At 25.1% G+C, this 20918-nt stretch overlaps 1 protein-coding gene across 1 annotated transcript; it reads right to left on the minus strand.

Moving 5' to 3' along the window:
• Window positions 1–8736: 8736 nt before the first annotated feature.
• Window positions 8737–16001, minus strand: LOC145832013 (uncharacterized). The gene is made up of 3 exons (XM_082939379.1): window positions 15903–16001; window positions 10532–10748; window positions 8737–9103 (listed from the first exon to the last, which is right to left on the minus strand). The coding sequence occupies exons 1-3, from the start codon at window positions 15987–15989 to the stop codon at window positions 8934–8936; spliced, it is 474 nt and encodes a 157-aa protein (XP_082795505.1). The 5' UTR covers window positions 15990–16001; the 3' UTR covers window positions 8737–8933.
• Between the last annotated feature and the right edge of the window lie 4917 nt (window positions 16002–20918).

A 20918-nucleotide genomic window follows, 5' to 3' on the forward strand; every position in this document is an offset into this window, starting at 1 on the left:
TTTGTCTTACAATTTACTCCTTACTTAACTATAATTTCAATTAAAAATAACTTTGGTAGATATACTTCCCTTTGAATTCACACTTTAAAGTGCTTAAAATGCGTAATCAACAGGATGCTGACTATATAAAGTTAATTTTTTAAATTTTATTAGATATATTCTTAATCAATTTTTGTTTTAATCACTTAAAAGTATTGAACGTGCTAAATTTTCACTCCGTACTAAAGTGTCATTCTGTGCTAAAGTGTCACCCCGTGCCAAAGTGTCACTCTGTGCTAAAGTAACGCCGTGCTAAAGTGTCAGTATGTGCTAAAGTGTAACTCTGTAATGTAGCATACCCAGTAATGTCCTAGTTGTAGACTTTGTAGTTTTGGACACACTGTTTTGTGATAGCAGAAAGTTGTTGCGGACAGCTGTGAGTTTAAAGTTGTAGACTTCCTAATGTTGCAGATATTTGTTATGTAACATTTGTAGACTCTATAAGAATGCTGACAACTATACTGTGATAATTCCTGACTCTCTAATGTTTCTGACAACCGTGATGTGACTATCGTGGACTCCGTTGTTGTGAACAAATGTATTCGAGCATTTCTTTGAAAACGTTCCCTTGTATGGTGACAAAAGCCATAAGTAACTTTTATTTTGCAGTAAAATATTTTTTTAATTATATTTAGATTGTTATTACTATCGTTATTATTGTTATCATTATTGTTATTATTATTATGTTTATTAAATTTATTATTATTGTTACTTTTTTTCATATTCTATTGTTAATATCATTATTAGTATTGTTGTTATTATCATTATTTTTATTATTATTATTATTATTATTGTCACCATTATTCCTATTTTTATTATTTATTGTTATTATTATTATAATCATTATGTATTATATTTTGTTATATTAAGTACCTAGACCAAACTTTTTGAGCGCTTTTTTTAACGTTCAATAAACTTTAATGTTACTGAAAGACATTTTTGCAACCGATCAGAACAAACTCCGATATTGTTTTTTAGGTGGTTAAAAAGTTACTTGTAAAAATTAAATATTCATAAAAGTATTTTATTATTTCTAAATCCGAGAGTCTGCCCACTGGATTCGCATTTCTTGAATTAGAACACTCATTTAATTCTACAAATTTTGAGTTTGCACTGCTGGTTAGGTTTGCATTTTTAACTAAAAAATGTTTGCTCATATGTAAATCTTCTTAATTCTAAATTAATTAACTTAACCTGAAAAATAGTTTTCAAACAAAATCATTATAAAATTAATGAATTCTTTTAAAAAAGTTGATTTGAATATGTAAAATAGTAGGAAAGTTGTGAAAACATAATAAAAATACTTAATTAAATTAAACGGTCTTATCAACAAAAGTCATTCTTTAGTTCACAATTTTAGCTGTCTTTGTAAATTCAGTCTTAAAATTTAAGTAATAAACACTTTTGATTTAAAAAAAGTAAACTATACGATTGGTTATAAAAATGTATAGCTATTTTGTAGTAAAAGTTTGTTTAAATAGTAAAATCAATAGTGAATAAAAGCAAACTTTTTATTATTATTATTAGAGTAACTTATTTATTAAACATAGTTGTTAACCATTGAGCACTAAAATTTATATTTTTCAACAAATTTTCAATGACCAAAAAACGACATTTAGTGTTAGTGTACTTAATAAAAATATTACTTTACAGTTTTATAAAACAATTTATGAACTAAAAACTTGTAACTTAATCTTATTAGTATATATTACTGAAATAACAAAATCTTTTGTACGAACTTAAAGAAAAAAATTATAATAGTTAAAATCATTTCGAGTAAACTTTTTGAATGCATTTTGCGTATAGGATAAAGAAAATGTTTAAATGTAAAGTAATCCACTAGTACAAAGTTTATATTTTAAAGCCAATTTAAGTATTTTTTCACGTACTAGAATTATATAATTTATTGAACGACAAAAAAGCGCTCAAAATGTTTGGTTTTAGGACCTGATGCACGAAAAAACCTTACGGTTATCGAGTCGCACACCACGGATGCCTTCTAACGTCTTGTCCAGGACAGTATTATTATTAAGTTACTTATAAGAGTTATCATATTAAGTTACTTATAAAAAAAGTCTATTAAAAGTTTAGCATAAACTAATTAAAAATAAAGCTTTATAACAGTAAAATCATAAAAAATATAAACAATAAAAACATATCAAAGTCCATACATTTATTCTAGAAAAAAGAAGCAGTCTACTATTTGAAATCTAGCAAAACTAAAAAATGTAAAAACACCCTATAAACAGTAAATCTACTTAACAATTTGAAGTACCTAGAAGAATTTTCTCTTAAATTTTAAGCTGGTCTTATAATCATACTTTTTTATCATATAATGAAAAAATATAGATTAAAGCTATTATAAATCAAATATTTCCATTGGTACTTGTCAAAAATACTTAATATAAACAAAAACTAATAATGTTTGAGTTATTTGTCTAACAGGTGTTTTTGCCATTAATTTAGTTTAAATTTTGAAAATACTAGTTTGAAAAAATATTAAACAATATCACTTAATCTCCTAAAATCGTTTACAAACATTTTGTTTTTGAAAAAAAAAGATAATAAAAAGTTAAGCTTTACATCTGTAAATATGTATAAAACACAAAAACATATCAATATCTATATACTAATTTCATAACTTTAAATTTGTCCATTGCTTAAAATATAGCCAAACAGATAAATTTGGATACACCTTAGTTGCAGTAAAACTTATTTTACAATAACATGTACCTCGAAGAATTTTCTTAAAATTTAAAGCTGGTCTTATTATCATACAAAGAGTTACTGTACAAAGTAACTGATAAAATGAACTTTTATTAACCAAACAAAGTTTCTGTTTAAAACCATATAGTCATTTTAGAGTTAAAAAAGTTTTAATACTTCTTGGTATCAAAGTTTATGTTTTTTTGCTTACTAATGTAAAGGTTTAAAATGTTTATATTAACACTGAAAAGTTTTATTTTTTAATTGAAATAAACGACTAAAAGTATTACTGCTTCAGAAACTTAAGTATTACAAAACAAACTAAATTTTTACATTTGAAGACTTATAAAGTTTCGGTAATTAACACAATGTTTTACGAAACTATAACTACACATAAGATATTTTTATTTTTAGTTTAACCGTACATCAAATGTTTGAATATTTGTTTGCTTTTTTAGGTTATTGCGTGCTGCATGAAACAAAAGTAAACAAGTTCAAAATCATACTATCCTAAAAAACATATAAAGTAGTCATCAAAACTGTGTTAAAAAAATTATTTATTTTGTTCTTTTACTCAAAATTGTTTTCAATGTACAAATTGAAATATTTTCCGATTTGGTCCATATTTTCATCAGTTTCATCATGTATTTTAAAAGTATTTCTTAAAATTAGCAACGTGTAACTTTTCTTGATTATAGTTGCAATTTTTACTGAAATACTGTCAGAATCTGGTTTTGTTTTAGCTGAAGACATTTTAATTTGTAAATATTCAGACAATTTGTTGTTTTTTATAACTTTTATTCTACTTAAATACAAACTATAGTACAACTTAAACCATTTTTCATTTAAAAAAGCATCTAAGCTGCTTACAAGAGAGTCAATATCGGATGTTACTTTTATTAGAGCAAGAAGAATTGTTAATTCTTTCGTAAATGTTGAGTTAAGAACTTTTTGATTTTTCAGCAAAATACATCCAAAATCTCCATTTATTGTTAAAATGTGTTCTAAAAGTAACTTTGTTTTTAGAAAAACAGTGCTTGTAGAAGTAATATGATCAAAGTTTTTAATAAACTTTACTGCTTCGTGCATATCAAAACTTTGTTTTACATCATTTTTTGTTTCTTCAATCATGTTTTCAACAGAAAAAAACTTGAAACGTACAAAACTAATAAAACTTTGTAACAGTTCTTGAAGCCTCACTTCCAAACTGGATGATATGTTGCACCCAATACAAACAGTCACACTTGAAACTTGGTACACAGCAAGCTTATGGTGGTCTAAAGTCATGCTTTTGGCTTCAGATCCGACCAACGAAGCAAGACTGGAGCACAAAGTGACAGTTGAATTCACAAACCAACACATCTTGTCAGGTTGAAAAGTTTCGTCGGAGGAAAAATACACAACTGCTTTGATTGGGTCATCACTTTCTTTTTGAAGTCGTTTTTTGTCGTGAATAAATAACAAGAGGTTTTCGCTTGCTTTTACATCCGAATAACTCATATTAGAAAAAAAACCTAAATGCTTGTTGTTTTAGAACTATTTTGTTGTTGTTTCAAAAAATATACTGTGGTAGTCGTTTAAAGCTGAAATGTAAACAAGCGTTGCATAATTGTTTGTTTACTTTATAAATGCATAGAACTTTTTACTATCAACACAAAACGCTTCGTTTATTTTTCTAACAGTTACAAAAAAAAATGGTTTAAATAAAAAAATATAGGTTGTAGTATATACAACTCAGTCAGCAAGATGTTTATATTTTCACCTTATAACAGCGTACTTTAAATTAAAAAGCAACAGTATATTAAGTAGTAAATAAAACCCTATTTATTTTCAAAACTCTATTATAAATGTATAAGCAATAACATAAAAAATCAAGAAAAAACTTCTCAAAAAGTAGTTTTATACTTTCTGCATTTTCGTAAAAATGTTCTTTAGTTTTTAGAGTAATAAACTCAACATACATTTGATATCAAAAACTGAACAAAAACAGACTGAAGCAAAACAAACATAATTTTTTTTCTCTCTTTTTACGTTTTTAACCAGTTTGTTTAGTTTATGTAATTTTATCTAACACTCTAAAAGATTTAAATATATTTTTACTCTTAATCATAACGAATCTAAATTTTATTTTTTAATTACGCTATTTTTTATACACCTTAAGATTTACAAATAATTAGTGTACAAGCATATAAAATGAAAAACAAGTGTGATAATATGTTTAAATACCATGTTTATACTTTTGTCGAGATATTAGTTACATTAGTTACACTCAATATAATTATATGAAGCCTAAAAAAGTTAAGTTAAGTTTTAAAACTCTTAAATATAACAACAAACAACTAATTTAATAATAAAAACTATTAAAACTAGTAGTTATGGTTCTGGAAATAATTTATACGATGGTAAACAAAAATTTAGATTTTTGTAAATAAATTAACTTACTGAGGTATTTTTTACTGTGTTAAACTAGAATACAAAATGTTTTGATAAAAATACATTAAAAGCACATATTTAATTGTTTAAAAGATGTTTAAATTGAGTTTAAAACGTGTAAAAACGTTATACTAGTTGTAATTTTTAAATAGTTGTTAACTAACTTAATAATTTCATATCTTAAACACATTCAGTTTGAATCATAAGTAGATACAGTAGATATAAGTAGATAAGAAAATACAACTTAAAATCAAACTTCTTATCTTCATCACTTTTCGAAATAACTATTTTTTAGTTTAAGTTATAATTTAAGTTCAATTTGTTTATTTTATGGTGATGGTAATATAACTTTTATTAAGTTTATTAGTGTTTAAAAAGAAATGAAAATAAGATACAACAATATTTTTATCTAAGGGAGGTTCGACAGTTTTTTAAAAGTAAAGGGCCTTAATAAATTGATAAAGTGTAATAATAATAAAAATTAATAAAAAGATAAATTTAAAATACCTTTAATTTTCAAAACGTAGTAGTGTTTAGTTTAATTTAGTACTTAGTTTCTTATAAACTTCCGAAAAATGTTCTTGTTATATATTAATGAAGTCATTGGTATTCAATATATATAAACTAAAAAATACTAATAATAAATTTAAGACATCTGTGTTTAAAGCACTACTGGCATAACAAAACACTTCAGCATTATTTTCTAAGAATAAATATTCTCATGATAAAGGTATTGATTGATATAAGTAAATGTAAATAACAATAAACAAAGTATTAACTACAACAGAAACCAAATGTGAAATTAGTTTATGAATATCACAAAAACTGTTTTATTTATTTCATTTCCTGTCGATTTTACCCTTAAAGATCTTATGAGCCTTTTGCTAATGTATCCTTGTCATTGTAAAAACAAGTAGAATCTAATTTAATCCGAAAGACCGAAATTTAAATGATTGAACTAATTAAAAAGTCTTAGAATTTTTCCTGAAAATTAAAGTATATTCTCAAAGATCAAAGTATTAATAATTTTGTAAGGGTGATCTGTAACCGTTTAACAACTAAAATATTTTATGGAGGGAGAATTTCTAAAGCAGAATAAGCTCTTGGAGAATAGCTGAATATAAAAATCTAAAACTAGCTGTAAAAAAATATATAAATTCTAAAATATCTAAAAGTATTTAATGAAGTTTTTTTCTATTGACTCTAACTTAACACATCTTTTTTAGATTAAAAAAGTACGAATTAAACCATGTTAACTAAGGTAAAATAACAAACAATAACATTTTTAATAATAAGTCTACAGTATATTAACGATTTCACAACAATCTAATAACTTTATAGTTTTAATTTAGAAATAAAATATTTAAATTTACAATAAAGATAAGTTAAACGCTTATTAAAAATTCACTTACAATTTTTTTTATTAAATGAACTAATAGTTTCTTAATTTGCTATTAAGTTATCTTTTTAAATTGTTACTGCATAAATTATACTTTAAAAAAATCGGCAACTAATATTGTAACTTATAAAACTCGGACTTAATATTCAAAAAAAAAAACTTCTCTAGACTCAAAGTAATTACTACTAAAGAATTAGAATAAGAATACTTTTGGTATAAAAAACTATTTATGACCAAACTTAAAATATATGTTAAAAACTAATATTACTTACATCTTATAAGTGTAAACAATTAATACAAATTAAAAAAAAATATATGGTAGTTATTCTATTACAAAAATATATAATTCTTCTTTAAGTAGAAATATATCTTACTGTTTCAAAAAAATTAAAAACAATTATTTTAATTATAGTAAGTAATATATTTTCTACTTTGTTTTATTTAAAAGATGTTAAACTTCGCATAAAAAACATGGCTGAAAAATTAATATAGGTTTTTAATAAAAACTAATTCAATACAAGACAGGTATATGTACAAAAAAAAATTATATTATACTCTTTAAAAGGAGTCTTTTTTAAATTGTTCATCATTATTCAGTACAATTTAATTAGCAACATCATAAAATAAAGAATTGAATTTATAAATAAACAATCAAAAATAAAAATCAACTACGTACTTACAAAATTTAAAATAATTACTTGAAAACTTAAAATAAAATTTATTAACGAAAGAAAACAAAATATGTGATTCATTATCACAAAATTTTGAGCACTAACCATAAAATTTAGGGAAATCAAATAGACTTAACCAATTTTTCAATTTTGTCAGTGGAAATCTAGCTATTTTCAGAGAACTCTAGGGATATCAAGGAACAGGGGAACCCTAATTACACTTTGGGGAATCACTAGTTTATAATAAGAAATTAGTATGTATCAATTAGTAGACCAACCCATCTGGAAAACCCTGTGTTGGCCTATAAAGTTAGGCCAAAAAAAGTTAGGCGTATATGTTAAACACCATGACTTGTACTTTTTTTTTCAAGTTTCCTATATTTGCTTTATATGTTGGTAGCTTCTTTTAAATTTTGAAAATAGTAAACCTTTTTTCTTAACAATTATCTTCATTTTGAGTCTAGCTAATGAAAATGTTAATTTTGCACTTTATTTATTTTCAAGTTATAAAAACTTAGTCTTAAAATCAATATGCTTACGGTATTTTCTAGGTTAAGAAAATAACTGTTTTTAATAAACATGTTTTATTCTTCTTATTGTTCTATCAATCTCAATAAAAAGTACTTTTAGAAAGATGACTTAAAAATTAGACTATGTTTAAAAATTTAAAACTTCAAAATTAGTATTGAGATATTTTTTCAAAGATACTAAAAGATTTGGTAAGAACACTACTTAAACTTTTATTAGTTACTTGGCATCAATAGAGTTAATTTCATGTTTAGTAAAAAAGTTTAAATGTATGATACAAAATATAAGAATGGCTCAAATTTAAAAACTTAGCTTTCAATCTGAACCTACTATTCTAAGATTTAAAAACAACAAGTTTAAATATTATAAAATTGTTTTGCGATGAATAAGAGAACGTATAGCAACTGAACTTTTCAATTAAGAAAGGAAAACTAAAAAAGTTTTGACATGGGCAAAATCTTTGTTAAGTTTTAAATTTTTTTGGTTATTTACTTAAAAATTAAAACCTTTATTAAGTTTAAAAACTTCAGTAAAACAATTTTTTTTCAATAAGTATTTCAAACATGTAATAAACGACACGAACACATGTGGTAAAGTGGATTTTCATACTTTTTAAACAAAAAAATAAGAAAAATATAAATAAGAACATCTTTATCAAATTATAATGAACCCTTTGAAAGAATTCAAAAGTACAAATTAAGTAATCTATAAAAGTTTATAAAATTATAAAACTGAAAAGATAATCAAAAATAGCAATTAACTTTGTTGTTACTCAAACTTATAAAATTTTCTTATGATAGACTTTATCAAGCTTTGTCAAAAGATCTTCAGCTTCTATTTTCTTTACTTTTTAAAAGCAGGAAGTTAATAACGTTAATGCATAAATTTATACAAAATTTGTACGATATAAGTTGAACATTTTACTACATTCAATAATATCTTTTACTTTTACTACCTCAAAATTATATCTTTTAAATGTATAAAGTTTTACTCTAAAACTTCAGGAACAAATTTGAAAAACACAAATATTTCTAAACAACATGTTAATCTTAACAATATCAAAATGTTTAACACACTTAAAAAAACAAACATTTTGCAAACAGAAAACCAAAACGACACCCGACTCCTTCGTTCAAAACTCACTGTACATTGTTACGTCACTGCGAATCGTCGAGCATGCCGTCAAGAGTGTCATCTTGGTTGGTGGGAGGAAGAGTGTCGCCTTGCCGGGGCTGAGTTGTGTCGCCTCCCTGCTGCTGGGTCACATCCATCTCGCCTGCCGTCAGTTCCATCGATTCGTCCTCCTCGTCCGTCGCGTCGGCCACTTCTGTATGGAAGTGTGTCGCAATAAACATTTTTTTTTAAGTACTATAAAATTATATTGCATTATGATGAATGGATTGTTACCGTCAGTTAACTGTTTGTTTTCAATTATAAAGTTGCGTTGAAAGTAATGGGTTGCTTGTACAGTTTACAATTTTACTAAATCTTTAAATTAAAAGCTTTTGGACATATGTGACAAAAAAACATTATCAAAAGTTTCAAAAATTGACAATAAACATATTGAAAAGAGTAGCAAGTTAAAAAATACCTAAATAAGAAGAAATAACTGTGCCAGATGTTACAGCTGTATACCACGCACTGAAAAAATCATAAAATCATAACAAAAAAGCGAAGGTGACAAAAAAGAAGATACTAAAGATAAGTCTTGCAATTGCAGTCACAGGTTAACATTCCCCCTGAAAGTAAAAATGGCAGTGCAGAAAACTTAATTTATCAAGCAAAAGTCAAATCAGAAAACAAAACAAAAGCGTATATAGGACTAAGCATCAACCAAATAAAAAAACACATAGCAACTCATAAGACCACAATAAAAATCAAAAAGAAGAACAAAATTACTTTCAATATAAACTGAACCTTAAAAACTTGCACACAAAATTAAGGATAAGTAAAACGCAACAATTTATCTCGAAAAATGAGAAAAAAAACATGCAGATTATGTTTGTAAGAGAAGCCCTTCTAATTGTCCAATCAGATACAAACTGCATCGTAGAACATCTGAATTATGGAAGCATAAAAAAACTTATTATTGATAAACTGTAAGTAAATTAAAACTTGATCGAGAGCATTTAATATTAGTACTCATACTTATTAAAATGTAAGCGTTTTCAAATTTTAAGATTTTTTCATTTTGTTGATACTCTGATATGTGTACTTTTAATTGTTTAGTAAAAGTCAAACATCAAAATTATTTTTTTATAATAGACACGATGTAGTACAAACTTATTTATTAACCTAACTGTACATTTGTGTATTTTTGAATAGTTAAATAAATTTTTAATGGTTTTTGTCTGTTTTTTCAGCAATTACAAAAGATATCAATCAGACTTTAACATATGAATAATAAAGTTAAAACCATACATAAAAGCCGTTGCTTAAATATTATTTAACTATTTTAATAATTTTAAATTCAGTTTATCCTATTGAAACTTGGTAATTAAACAAAAATGTAACAAACTTGAACTTTGTCTTTAAATTGAGTCTCAACAACAAACCAACCTTATTGTCTCATTCAAATTCTAGAAAAAAAAGCGAGTGATCCTGAGTTTATTTTTTAATTTGTAATACCCAGAGTCACTGTGAGATTCTTATAAGTTTTCAAATAACCTGGTTACCCTGAGTTTGTGACAACTCTTTAAAAAGTAACAATTTTGAGCTTGGGTCTTCAAAGCAAGCAGGTCAACAACAAACTGACCTTGTTGAACTGGGGAGGGTTGAGTGGGGGGTAAAGCGGACTGGTTACCGTCCTGCTGGTTGAAAAACGCGGGCTGGTTGGGAAGCTGCATGAGTTGGGTCTGGTGCGAGTTGGACTGCTGCGAGTCCTTCTTGCTCACCCCTATCACCTCCAGATCTTCATCCTTTCTCACCAGCGACGTGGTGAACGTCTCATTGTACTTCTCGTAAGCGTACACCTGTCAGAAATTAAAAGTAAAAAAATATACTTTATCTATTACCTGTGTTCTAAAATTTTCTGCATACATGGACTGGTTGATTTTAATCTGTTTTTGCTTCATTAAAAAGATTCTAAAAAATTGAGAATTTTAATTTTCATGGTTTGAACCCCAAAAAAACAGGTCTGACACTCAAAGATCTCATACTCTTGATTTTTTGACTTAAATTGTAATAAAGTGTCTTATTTTATCTTACATTTATATTATCTTAAATGAAAGCTTATATAAATAGACCAAGGCTGCCAATTTTTTTTTGCAAATATTATCGAGGTTTAAAAAAAAAATTCTGGTTTTTGAAGTTATAAAGTTTTTTTGATCATTTTTATTAGTTAGTTAATTTTAAGTTATAAAAAATATTTTTTGACAGATTTAAACTACTTTAACAATACTGTATAACTATTTTATCTTTGATTTATTCTATTGTAACCTGTGCTAACATTTGGAATCAATTTCTTTAAACTTTTTCTTATAAGGTTGTTCAAAAGCTTTTATAATCTTGATAATAGCCATACAATCTACTTAATTGTTGATGGTTTAAATTGTTATTTTTCTATTAATAACTATCAAGCCATTTAATTAAATAATATTTTATAAATTGCAATAATTATTGTTGCAGTCCATAAGAAAGGTAACAAACGCAACGAAATAAACTATAGGCTAATATCTTTAACTAGTGACTTTTCTCCAATTTTTGAACACATTATATCTATAAAAATTCTAAATCACCTTTTTGACTATAATTTACTATCTTATAAACAACTTGGTTTTGTCCCTAACCGCTTGTCAAACATTCAATTATTAATATGCTTACATTCATGGATAGTTCCTTATCTCAAAAACGAATATATTAAAGTAGTTTACACCAATATTAAAAAAGCTTTCGATTCAGTATCACACAAACGATTTTTTAAAATATTGAGTGAGTATGAACTACATTAATCCTTGGTGAAGTGGTTCAAAAATTATTTAATTGGGAAATCACAAAGAGTGGTTATAATGATACGCTGTCAGACCCTTTATCAATATACAGTGGAGTACCACAAGGTGGTGTAATTGGTCCCCTTCTTTTTTTTAAATTACATTAAGGATATTAATTCAAAAAAAAAAAATTTTAGTGAGTGAAATATCTCTATACAATTTACTGTAGATAATATCTACAAAAAGCTAAAAAGAAGAAAATTTGATTTAAATCCTAACAAATCTAAATTCAAAAAAAAAATAATAAACCGTTTGACCCAATTGACCTATTAATCAATAACTCTAAGATACCAACAGTTAAAGCTTTTAAGGATTTAGGAGTATATATCTCTAAAAATTTAAAATAGAATGAACACATAAATTATTTATGTAATGTTGCACAAGTTTCATCCTATCAAATATCAAAAAGTTTTAAAACTAATTCAGCTACTATTATACCAAAACTATTTACAGGGTTGCCTTGTTTTCTCCAAATTTTTCCAGGTTTTCCAAATTTCTTCCAGGTTTTTAAAACCACACCTTTTTTGATAATTTTTAGTAGAAAGTTATTATTTAGTTAAAAAAACTGCTGTTTAATAGATATAAATCACTTCAAAGTTACTGTAAGTGTTGCAATTTATTTTATTATGCTGGAACCTGTACTAAATTCTTCTAAGATGGTTGTTCAAAAGCTGTTATGTTGGTTTAATACAAATAGCTAAAAGTATACCTAAATATTTTCTTAGTTTGAATGTGTTATCTTTTATTAATTCTTGTTAAACTATTTAATTAAATGATTATTTGATATTTTTAAAGTTGCAATAATTTGTTGAAATATTATACTTTTTTAAACAAGAACTAAGTCCTAGAAGTAAGTGCTAGAACAGAAATAAAATTTAACAAGTACGCAGAATTTTCTTTGATTTCTACTTGTATCTATTGACACTTTTCTTTCATAACAATTTTCAAAGTAAAACTTAAGTTCTATCCCTTAATAAATTATTTAACTTCTGTAAAAAACAATTGATTTTAACGAAAAAAGTGATAGAAAAATTTTAATGAGGTATGAATAAGTTACTACTACAATAAAAAAAAAGTTTTTATTTCGTTCCTAATGACTTCCACTCACTAACAATGTCAACAAAAAGTTAATGTTAAAACATTATTGTTTCCATAACAACAAAGTTAGCTAAAACTACAGATTTATAAGTCATAAAAACCATAAGTATTTTTAGTAATTTAAACATCAGACTTTATTTTATAATTTTTAATAAATAAAAGAACACTAAATTTTTTTTCTTTCCAATATATTTCCTCAAATTCTCTTCAGGGAAATTACAATTGAAACAATACAATAAAACACAACGAGTATATATACAAAAGTTTTACAAATTAATTAACTAATCTATCAAGTAAACGTAAATGTAATAAACAAAAACTTTAAAATTCAACACAAAATGGTCTTGACTAAATAAGGCTAAGGTGTAGTCAAATTCATTCTTTTTACATAAACTTGGTTTGTTTAAATGTATTAAAATGGCTTCAAGTCTAATTAATTCCAATGTATTTGAACATTGTCACATTACACTAAAATTAGATAATGCAAACTTTTTTCCACAACTTGGATTATTCACAAGATGTTCCGCTATCGCAGATTTTTTTATTGCACTTTTGACTGCTACATTCTTTTCATCTTTTTTGTCTTTGATATACGAAGTGATACACTTGGGAACATATTCCTTTATTCTAGTTGTGAGGTGTTGGGAAGTTTGACCAATGTAGCTGCTTTCACAGCAGCATTTAAACTTGCAAACTACAAGACTTTTTTCTTCAGGTGTCATTAGGTCTTTTCCCAAACGTTGAAGTATTGGTTTGGAGTATTTTAATTTTATCTGTTTTAAAAAAATTAACAAAAACTCAAACTTTAAAAAAATCCAGGTTTTTTGTTCAAAGTTCCAGGTTCTTCTAGGTTTCTTTTTGCCTAAATTGTCAAATTCCAGGTTTTTTTCAGGTAAAGTGGCAACCCTGTACTTAAAGTATACGTTGGTCCTAAGCTTCAATACAATACCCAAATCTTTTCACCCTGTTTAAAAAAAGACATTAATAAAATTGAGTTTGTGCAAATAAATTTTACCCGTTTTATATGTAGCCGTTGTAACACATCCAATACATCATACAATGATAGATTAGTTAAACTTGGGTTGAAATCTCAAAAATATAGAAGATGAGAATTTGACTTATTTACGGTTTATAAAGTTATTAATGGCAAATGTAAGGCCTTTTTCAGTTATTTTTTTAGTTTTTCCCATAATAAATACCAGTTAAGAGGAAATAAAAGAAAAATAAACTGTAAAAATTTTTAACAACAGACAGTGGCAAGGTTCATTTTTCACAGAGCAAAGACTATGTGGAACAAGTTACCACAGGATGTGGTATAGTGTCAGAGGGTGGAACATTTTTGCTTAAAACTAAAAAGATTTAATTTAAATAGCATATACATCAGTAAAATTCAGTAAATTAGAGGTTTTTTATTATTTCTAAAAAACAGGTTTACAGGTTTTATGGCTACCCTGATAAACATACATTTACAGACATTTTAACTACTTTTGATGTTTTAGTACACCATAATATCACACAATATGTAAATTTTATCTGTAATATGTTTTTTTCTAATTCAAATAACAAGTTCAGCTTCACAGCTTATTTTACTTCACAATTACTTTTTATTTTATTTATGCAGCTTGATAATGACACAATAATTACAGAGTTACCAAATGTTTTTTGTTAATTTCCTCCAGGTTTTCTGAATTTATTCCAGGTTTTGGAAAAAAAAATGGTTAGTTTTTAGCATAAAATTAAATTAAATTTAAAACTCTTGCCTTAAATAGTATAACAACATTTAAAATAACGTTGAGTGTGTTTTTTATTAAAAAAAAATAAATTCTAAAAACATTTTTTATTCTTATGATAAGATTATTTGTAATTTATCAAAATTTTATCACTTTAATTGTATAAATAGTTTAAAATTCCAGGTTTTTAGAGACTTAGTTCAAAAATTGTCAAATTCCAGGATTTTGCAAAAATTATCCAGGTTTTTCTAGGATTCCAGATTTTTGGCACCCTAGTAATTATGAAAATGTAGTCAAAATACACAGTTTAAACATCACATTTTTTTCAAGTGTCAGTTAAGGGCATAGGGGGGGTAAACACCCTTTTTTGGTTTTTTATCTTATTTTATATAGTTTTTACTAAGCTACAAAATGCTTTTTACAGATTAAAAAAATTCAAAACAGGTTTTGAGATATAGCCGGTCAAAGTTGGAGCTAACAATAGGTTCCTTATGGGAGGCACAAACTAAAACAGCAAAAATAGACTATTTCACTAAAAATCTATCTTCTGCTATGTTTTTTGAGATAACTACCTCAAACTTTCAGGAAATGTTCCTTGATATATTTAGAAAATTATATTGCAAGGAATTTTTAAAAAATTGAAAAATAAAAATTTTATATAAAATAAAACATAAAAAACAGTTTTTTTTTTGTTTTTTTGTTATAAAATTTTTATTTTTTAATTTTTTTTAATTCTGTTCCGACAGAATTTTCTAAATATTGCAAGGAACATTTCCTGAAAATTTGAGGTAGTTATCTCAAAAAACGTAGGAGAAGATAGATTTTTAGTGGTTTCTAGTTATTTGCCGTTTTAGATTGCGCCTCTCATAAGGAACCTATTGTTGGCTCCGACTTTGACCGGCTATATCTCAAAAAATATTTTGAACTTTTTAAAATCTGTAAAAAGCATCTTGTAGCTTAGTAAAAACTATATAAAATAAGATCAAAAACCAAAAAAGGGTGTTTACTCCCCCCCCCCCCTATGCCCTTAATCTCAATAGAAGTTTTTGTTATTAATATATTAGTATATTGTCAAGTTGAAAAATAATCATATGCTTTAAAGCACCTAGAATGCTTAAAACTTTTTTGTAAATTTTTTTATATGTTAAAAAACATGAACAAACACCATACTTATCACTATTAAAAAAACTGGCTTTTGCCTCACTAAGTGGTAATTACTAAATTAGTATTTTATCTTTAATTTGCTGCAAATTAATTAGACCTTTTTAATAATAAAGTATGAGTTAATTATCAAGTAAAAACTAATCACCTCAGTTTCAAAATCTCTGTCATCCTCATAATTAAACCACAGATCATCGACCAAAGGCGGTAGATTTGATGGAAATTGTGTGCACATTGTAAATACAAATACTCTGTAAAATTAAAATTATTAAACAATTCTAGTACTTCAAAGTAACTACACAAACTTATAATGTTTTAAATAAAAAGTTTTATACGAAGTAATATAATTATTACTGTAATTACTTGAACCGGCTCAAATTTAACAAAAGGGTTGATCATGCCAATTCGATCATCAGACCACAAGTTTTGTAAAGACTTGCTCTGCAGACTTTTGCTGATTTTGTTGGTTGTTACTTGAACCGGGTGCACGACTCAAATTTGGACAATTCAAATTCCAACAACTCAAATTCTTAGAAAAAACTGAAAGAGCCACAACTAAAAAAGTAATGTATATTTGTCAAATATAAAAAAATTATATGTATGTCTTATAAATATTTACAAGCCATTTTTTTCTTTTAGCAAAATATAAAATATTTTTTGAGATTGGCTTAAATAAAGTAAAAAATATAGTTACTTTAAGTAATTCTAAAATATCTTTAAAAGTATTTAAAGTATTGCAAAAAGAAAAAAATTGCTTGTAGATATTTATAGGACCTACATATGCATTATCTATATTTTACAAATATACATTTTGATATACTTATGATATTTTGCTATTTATATTATTGATATTTTAAATATTTTTCAGGAATTTGAATTACCGGAATTTGAGTTGTCCAAATTTGAATTGTCATGTAACCACTTGAACCATTATATGTATGCATTATATGTATATTTAGGTAAGTGTCAGAAATGCACAAAGGGACTTTTTTGCATGGGTTCAATCTTTTTTATATTTGGTTTTTACTACTTTTTTTTATACATAGTTTTTTTACTATCACTGTTACCCCTAACCCTTACCCTAGATCAAGTATATTTTCCTGATTAGTATTAGTTTTATATATTTTATTTTTACTGTCATTATTACCCCTAATCCTTACCATTGTTTGGTAAATGGTTTCTTCTGCCAGCTTGGTGAGAGGCGGCTGACAATTGCAGCAGTGACTTAAACAAGTCAACTGTGCAAAAGTGATCTTTAATGAAAAAGTGAATTAGTGTAAAAGTGACCCTTTGTGCAAAACTGACCTGTCCTGTTTCTAATTATTTCAAGTAATAAGCTACTAAACATGTAAAATGTATTATATAAGTACACATTAAAAATTTCCTTCCCACTAGCTGACTTAGAAAATCAAAATTTATTTATAACAGTCAGTGTATATAGTCAGAATTTTAATAAAAATTATAAATAAAAATTATAAAACTGTTTTTTTTGTTTATTTTTTATATAAAACTTTAATTTCTAAATTTTTCAAAAATTCTTTCCGACAGAATTTTCTAAATATATCAAGAAACATTTCCTAAAAGTTTGAGATAGTTATCTCAAAAGACGTGGGAAAAGATAGATTTTTAGTGAAATAGTCTATTTTTGCCATTTTAGTTTGCGCCTCCCATAAGGATCCTATTGTTGCCTCCAACTTTGACCAGCTATATCTCAAAAATTATTTTGAACTTTTTAAAACTGTAAAAAGCATTTTGTAGCTTAGTTAAAACTATATAAAGTAAGATCAACAACCAAAAAAGGGTGTTTACCCCCCCCCCCCCCTAAGCCCTTAATTATTTTATCTTGACAACTTGGAAAAAAAAATAAACTAAGTACAGCCACAAAAAAAAACATAATTAAAGAAGGTTTTACATAAAAAATGCAAGGTAATTACCGAAACATATTTATTTAACAGTCCAGCATACACACAGTTTTGTTAGTTAGAGAACTACTGACTTAAGCTACTGAGCAACTTCATCTTTCATTTTCTATAAAATTAGGAATAAGAATTCTAAAATAAGGCCAAATAGTACAAAATATTAACAGTTGGAAAAAAAAATCTGTATGACATGTATTCATATATAAATATAAATATTTATTTCTTTTTTTTTTAATTGCAGCTAAGTAAAATTTGAATTTTTTCAATCGTTTCCAAATTTCCCCTAATTTGATAAACTTTTTTTTAATAATTTTAAAACCAGGGCTAAAAATTGAAATAAAGAGTGCAATAGCAAAGAATAATAACCATAAGATCGTAAACCACATGAAAGGAAGTAAATAAGCTAAAGAAAAAAAATATTGCAATATAAAACATAACTATCGTAATTTATATAATAAATTCTGTAGATTCTGTTGTTAGTTTTAAATAATTTAATGGTATAATTATTTATTAAAATGTTATTTAATTAGTTAGAGCAAATGTTTTAATTAGCTACTTGTGATTTTTATTTTAGTATAAATTAAAATGATATGCATACCTCTATTTTCAAAACTTTATGTTTTGAAGTAAAAATAGACTTTTTTAGTATGTTATAAAATGTAAATAAATGTAATACAAGTCTTTACTAGTAATAATGATCTTACAAATGTAGTGTAATTACAAATAGAAAGTATGAAAAGTAAATAATAAAAATAACGATTTAAAACATAAAAACTTCGATAACATACGTTATGTAAAACAAGGTGGACTTATTATATTGCGTATAGCAGATTGCAAATTAATTAATTAGAGTAGCAGAAAACATGATATTAACTAATTTCTTATGAACAAATTTAATTCGGTACATTATTAAAATAAACATAAAGTTCTAAAAAATAAAATTTTGTCAATCAAGTCAAGTCTTAAAGTTTACGATAGATTGAAAATAAAAGTAATTTTTTATAATTAAAAAAAAAACCATAAAATACCAAGTTTATAAACTTTTTTAACCTAGGCTATACTTATTTTTACTATATTTATAGTCTTTTTATTGTCTTTTTATAACCTTATATAAATAAATATTTTTATCATATACAGAGTATATATATATACAAATATTGTTGCTTTTAAATGAATTAAATGTTTATAAAAAAAATTATAAAATATTTAAAATATCTAAAGTTCTAAATATAACCAACTTAAAAGAAAATTATTAATATTAAATTAAACAGTTTTTATAAAAAACCTTCAAATAAACAAACTTTTTAGTAAAAGAATACAAAAAAACTTTGGATCGTCTTAAACTAATGTTTGTAAGACTTTTAAAAAAATGTTTGAAAATGTAAGTTAAGCAGAATATTATAAAATTTAATAATAAGTAAACTTTTAGATAAAAAGCTTTTACAAACACTTCGAAAATATCTTCCGTTTATTGAAAAGTATTTCAATAAGAATTGACAATGTTTACTTTCTAATAAACGAAAGATTGTTTCGACGTGTTTGTAAAAGACTGTAGACAGTGACTTTTTTGATTGCTCTAACCATCTTTTATTTTTGTATAAAAATAAACAGAATACATTTTGGTTAAAACACTAATTTAAAGTTAAATAAGAGTGTACTGGAAAAAATAGAGTAAATTTTGTTCGATCCACAAAAAATAGAAATAAAGATTGTAAGGGACAAAGTTTTTAGCATTTTGTAAGATTAAGTTAAAATATTAAGCATATATTTTGGTATAACAATTTAAATAAAAGGAAATACTATTCATACTAGATCTCTTATTGGAAAAATCAGCTGTTAGTTATCTTGTTTGTTTTAATTTTTTGGGATCAACATAAATAAATTACAAAAAAAGTACGTAATTAATTGTATTATAAGATATTTATTAAATTAACATATAGGAATAAGGGGCAATGCAAAAATTTTTAAGTGTTACGTTAGACTTAAGCGTGGTCAGCGTTTCGAATCCTGACATAAGCATATTTTATTAGTTATGTTTTTTTTCTATTCATCCATCAAGTTAATCACTTTAAAATTTTAAAAATATAAAATATGTTGTTAGAATACATTTTATAAAACATGGAAAATTTAACTTAAATATTAGAAATTTTTGAAAGTTCAATGGGTTCTTTATAGAAGGACTTAATAAAAAACAATTTTTATACAACTTTTTTGTATTAAATAAAAAGTTATCATTTATCATCATTTACCAGCTTAAAATATTTAGAATAGTGTCTATTTAACATTTATCAATTAAAGAACTTTGGTTTATCTATTAAAATAAAAATATTAAAGGCATAGACGGGTAGGGGAGGGGGACTTAGTTTTATTTTTTCCATAATTAGATAAGCTCCTTGTTTTTTTTTGGTGTTATAAACTGGTTGAAAAATAAGTTTTCTACTCCCAAATCACTTAATAATGTTTTGATACCTCATACTTTTAATTATTTTTTTTTTAATATTACATACTTATAAAAAAGACAACAAAAATAATTATAACAATATATAAGTCTAGATTTCGTTCTGAAGATATGTGTTAAAAATTGAAACTGAGTAAACGATTCAAAAATTAGTTTTTTTTTATAATATAAATGTAAGTCTAATAATATTATTTAAACTTTTTGTGAAAAATTTTTAAAATCCGTTATAGATTCTACCTAAAACTGAAAAGGTTAAAAGTTGTTCAGTTTTTAAGAAGTTATAAAGTAATTGCAGTAATTTCTAGCGGTTACGTGGTAGTTTAATTGCAGACAGTTTAAAATCCGACAACTAGAATTCGTAAAAAAAAATTTAAAGGCAACAACTCAAAAAATAACATATAATTGAAAAAATGCGTGTGTATACCTACAAACACTTCTTTTTTATTTCGTAAATATAGATTTATTAAAAAAAAGTTTAATAGTTACGCAAAACTACTATTTTTTAAAACGTCTTTTAACCAAATTTTTTTCAAAATAACTAAACTTTTAAAATTAAAATAAAAACATTTTTTTAGGTACTAATTATCCTACAGACGTTTTTGTTTTAATTTATATTAGTTTTTGAGCTGTGTACTTTGATTAATTTTTAGGAATTTGAATTGTCGGAATTTGAAAAGTTGTGCACCCATTTCTAGCAGATATTAAACAAATATATTTCTGGTGCATAAAGTTTATTAATAAATAAGTAACAAAAAAGATACATCTGTATATAAAAAAAATTACTTAT

This window comes from Thalia democratica, chromosome 3 (genome assembly GCF_965202585.1).
Source record: "Thalia democratica chromosome 3, ktThaDemo2.hap1.1, whole genome shotgun sequence".
Classification (NCBI taxonomy): Eukaryota; Metazoa; Chordata; class Thaliacea; order Salpida; family Salpidae; genus Thalia; species Thalia democratica.

Coding starts and splice junctions, on each gene's coding strand:
- LOC145832013 (XM_082939379.1), bottom strand. CDS start 15,989: ATGTGCACACAATTTCCATCAAATCTACCGCCTTTGGTCGATGATCTG. Junction 10,749..15,902: donor ACAGAGATTTTGAAACTGAG/GTGATTAGTTTT, acceptor AATTTCTGACAG/GTGTACGCTTACGAGAAGTA. Junction 9,104..10,531: donor ACCCTCCCCAGTTCAACAAG/GTCAGTTTGTTG, acceptor ACTTCCATACAG/AAGTGGCCGACGCGACGGAC.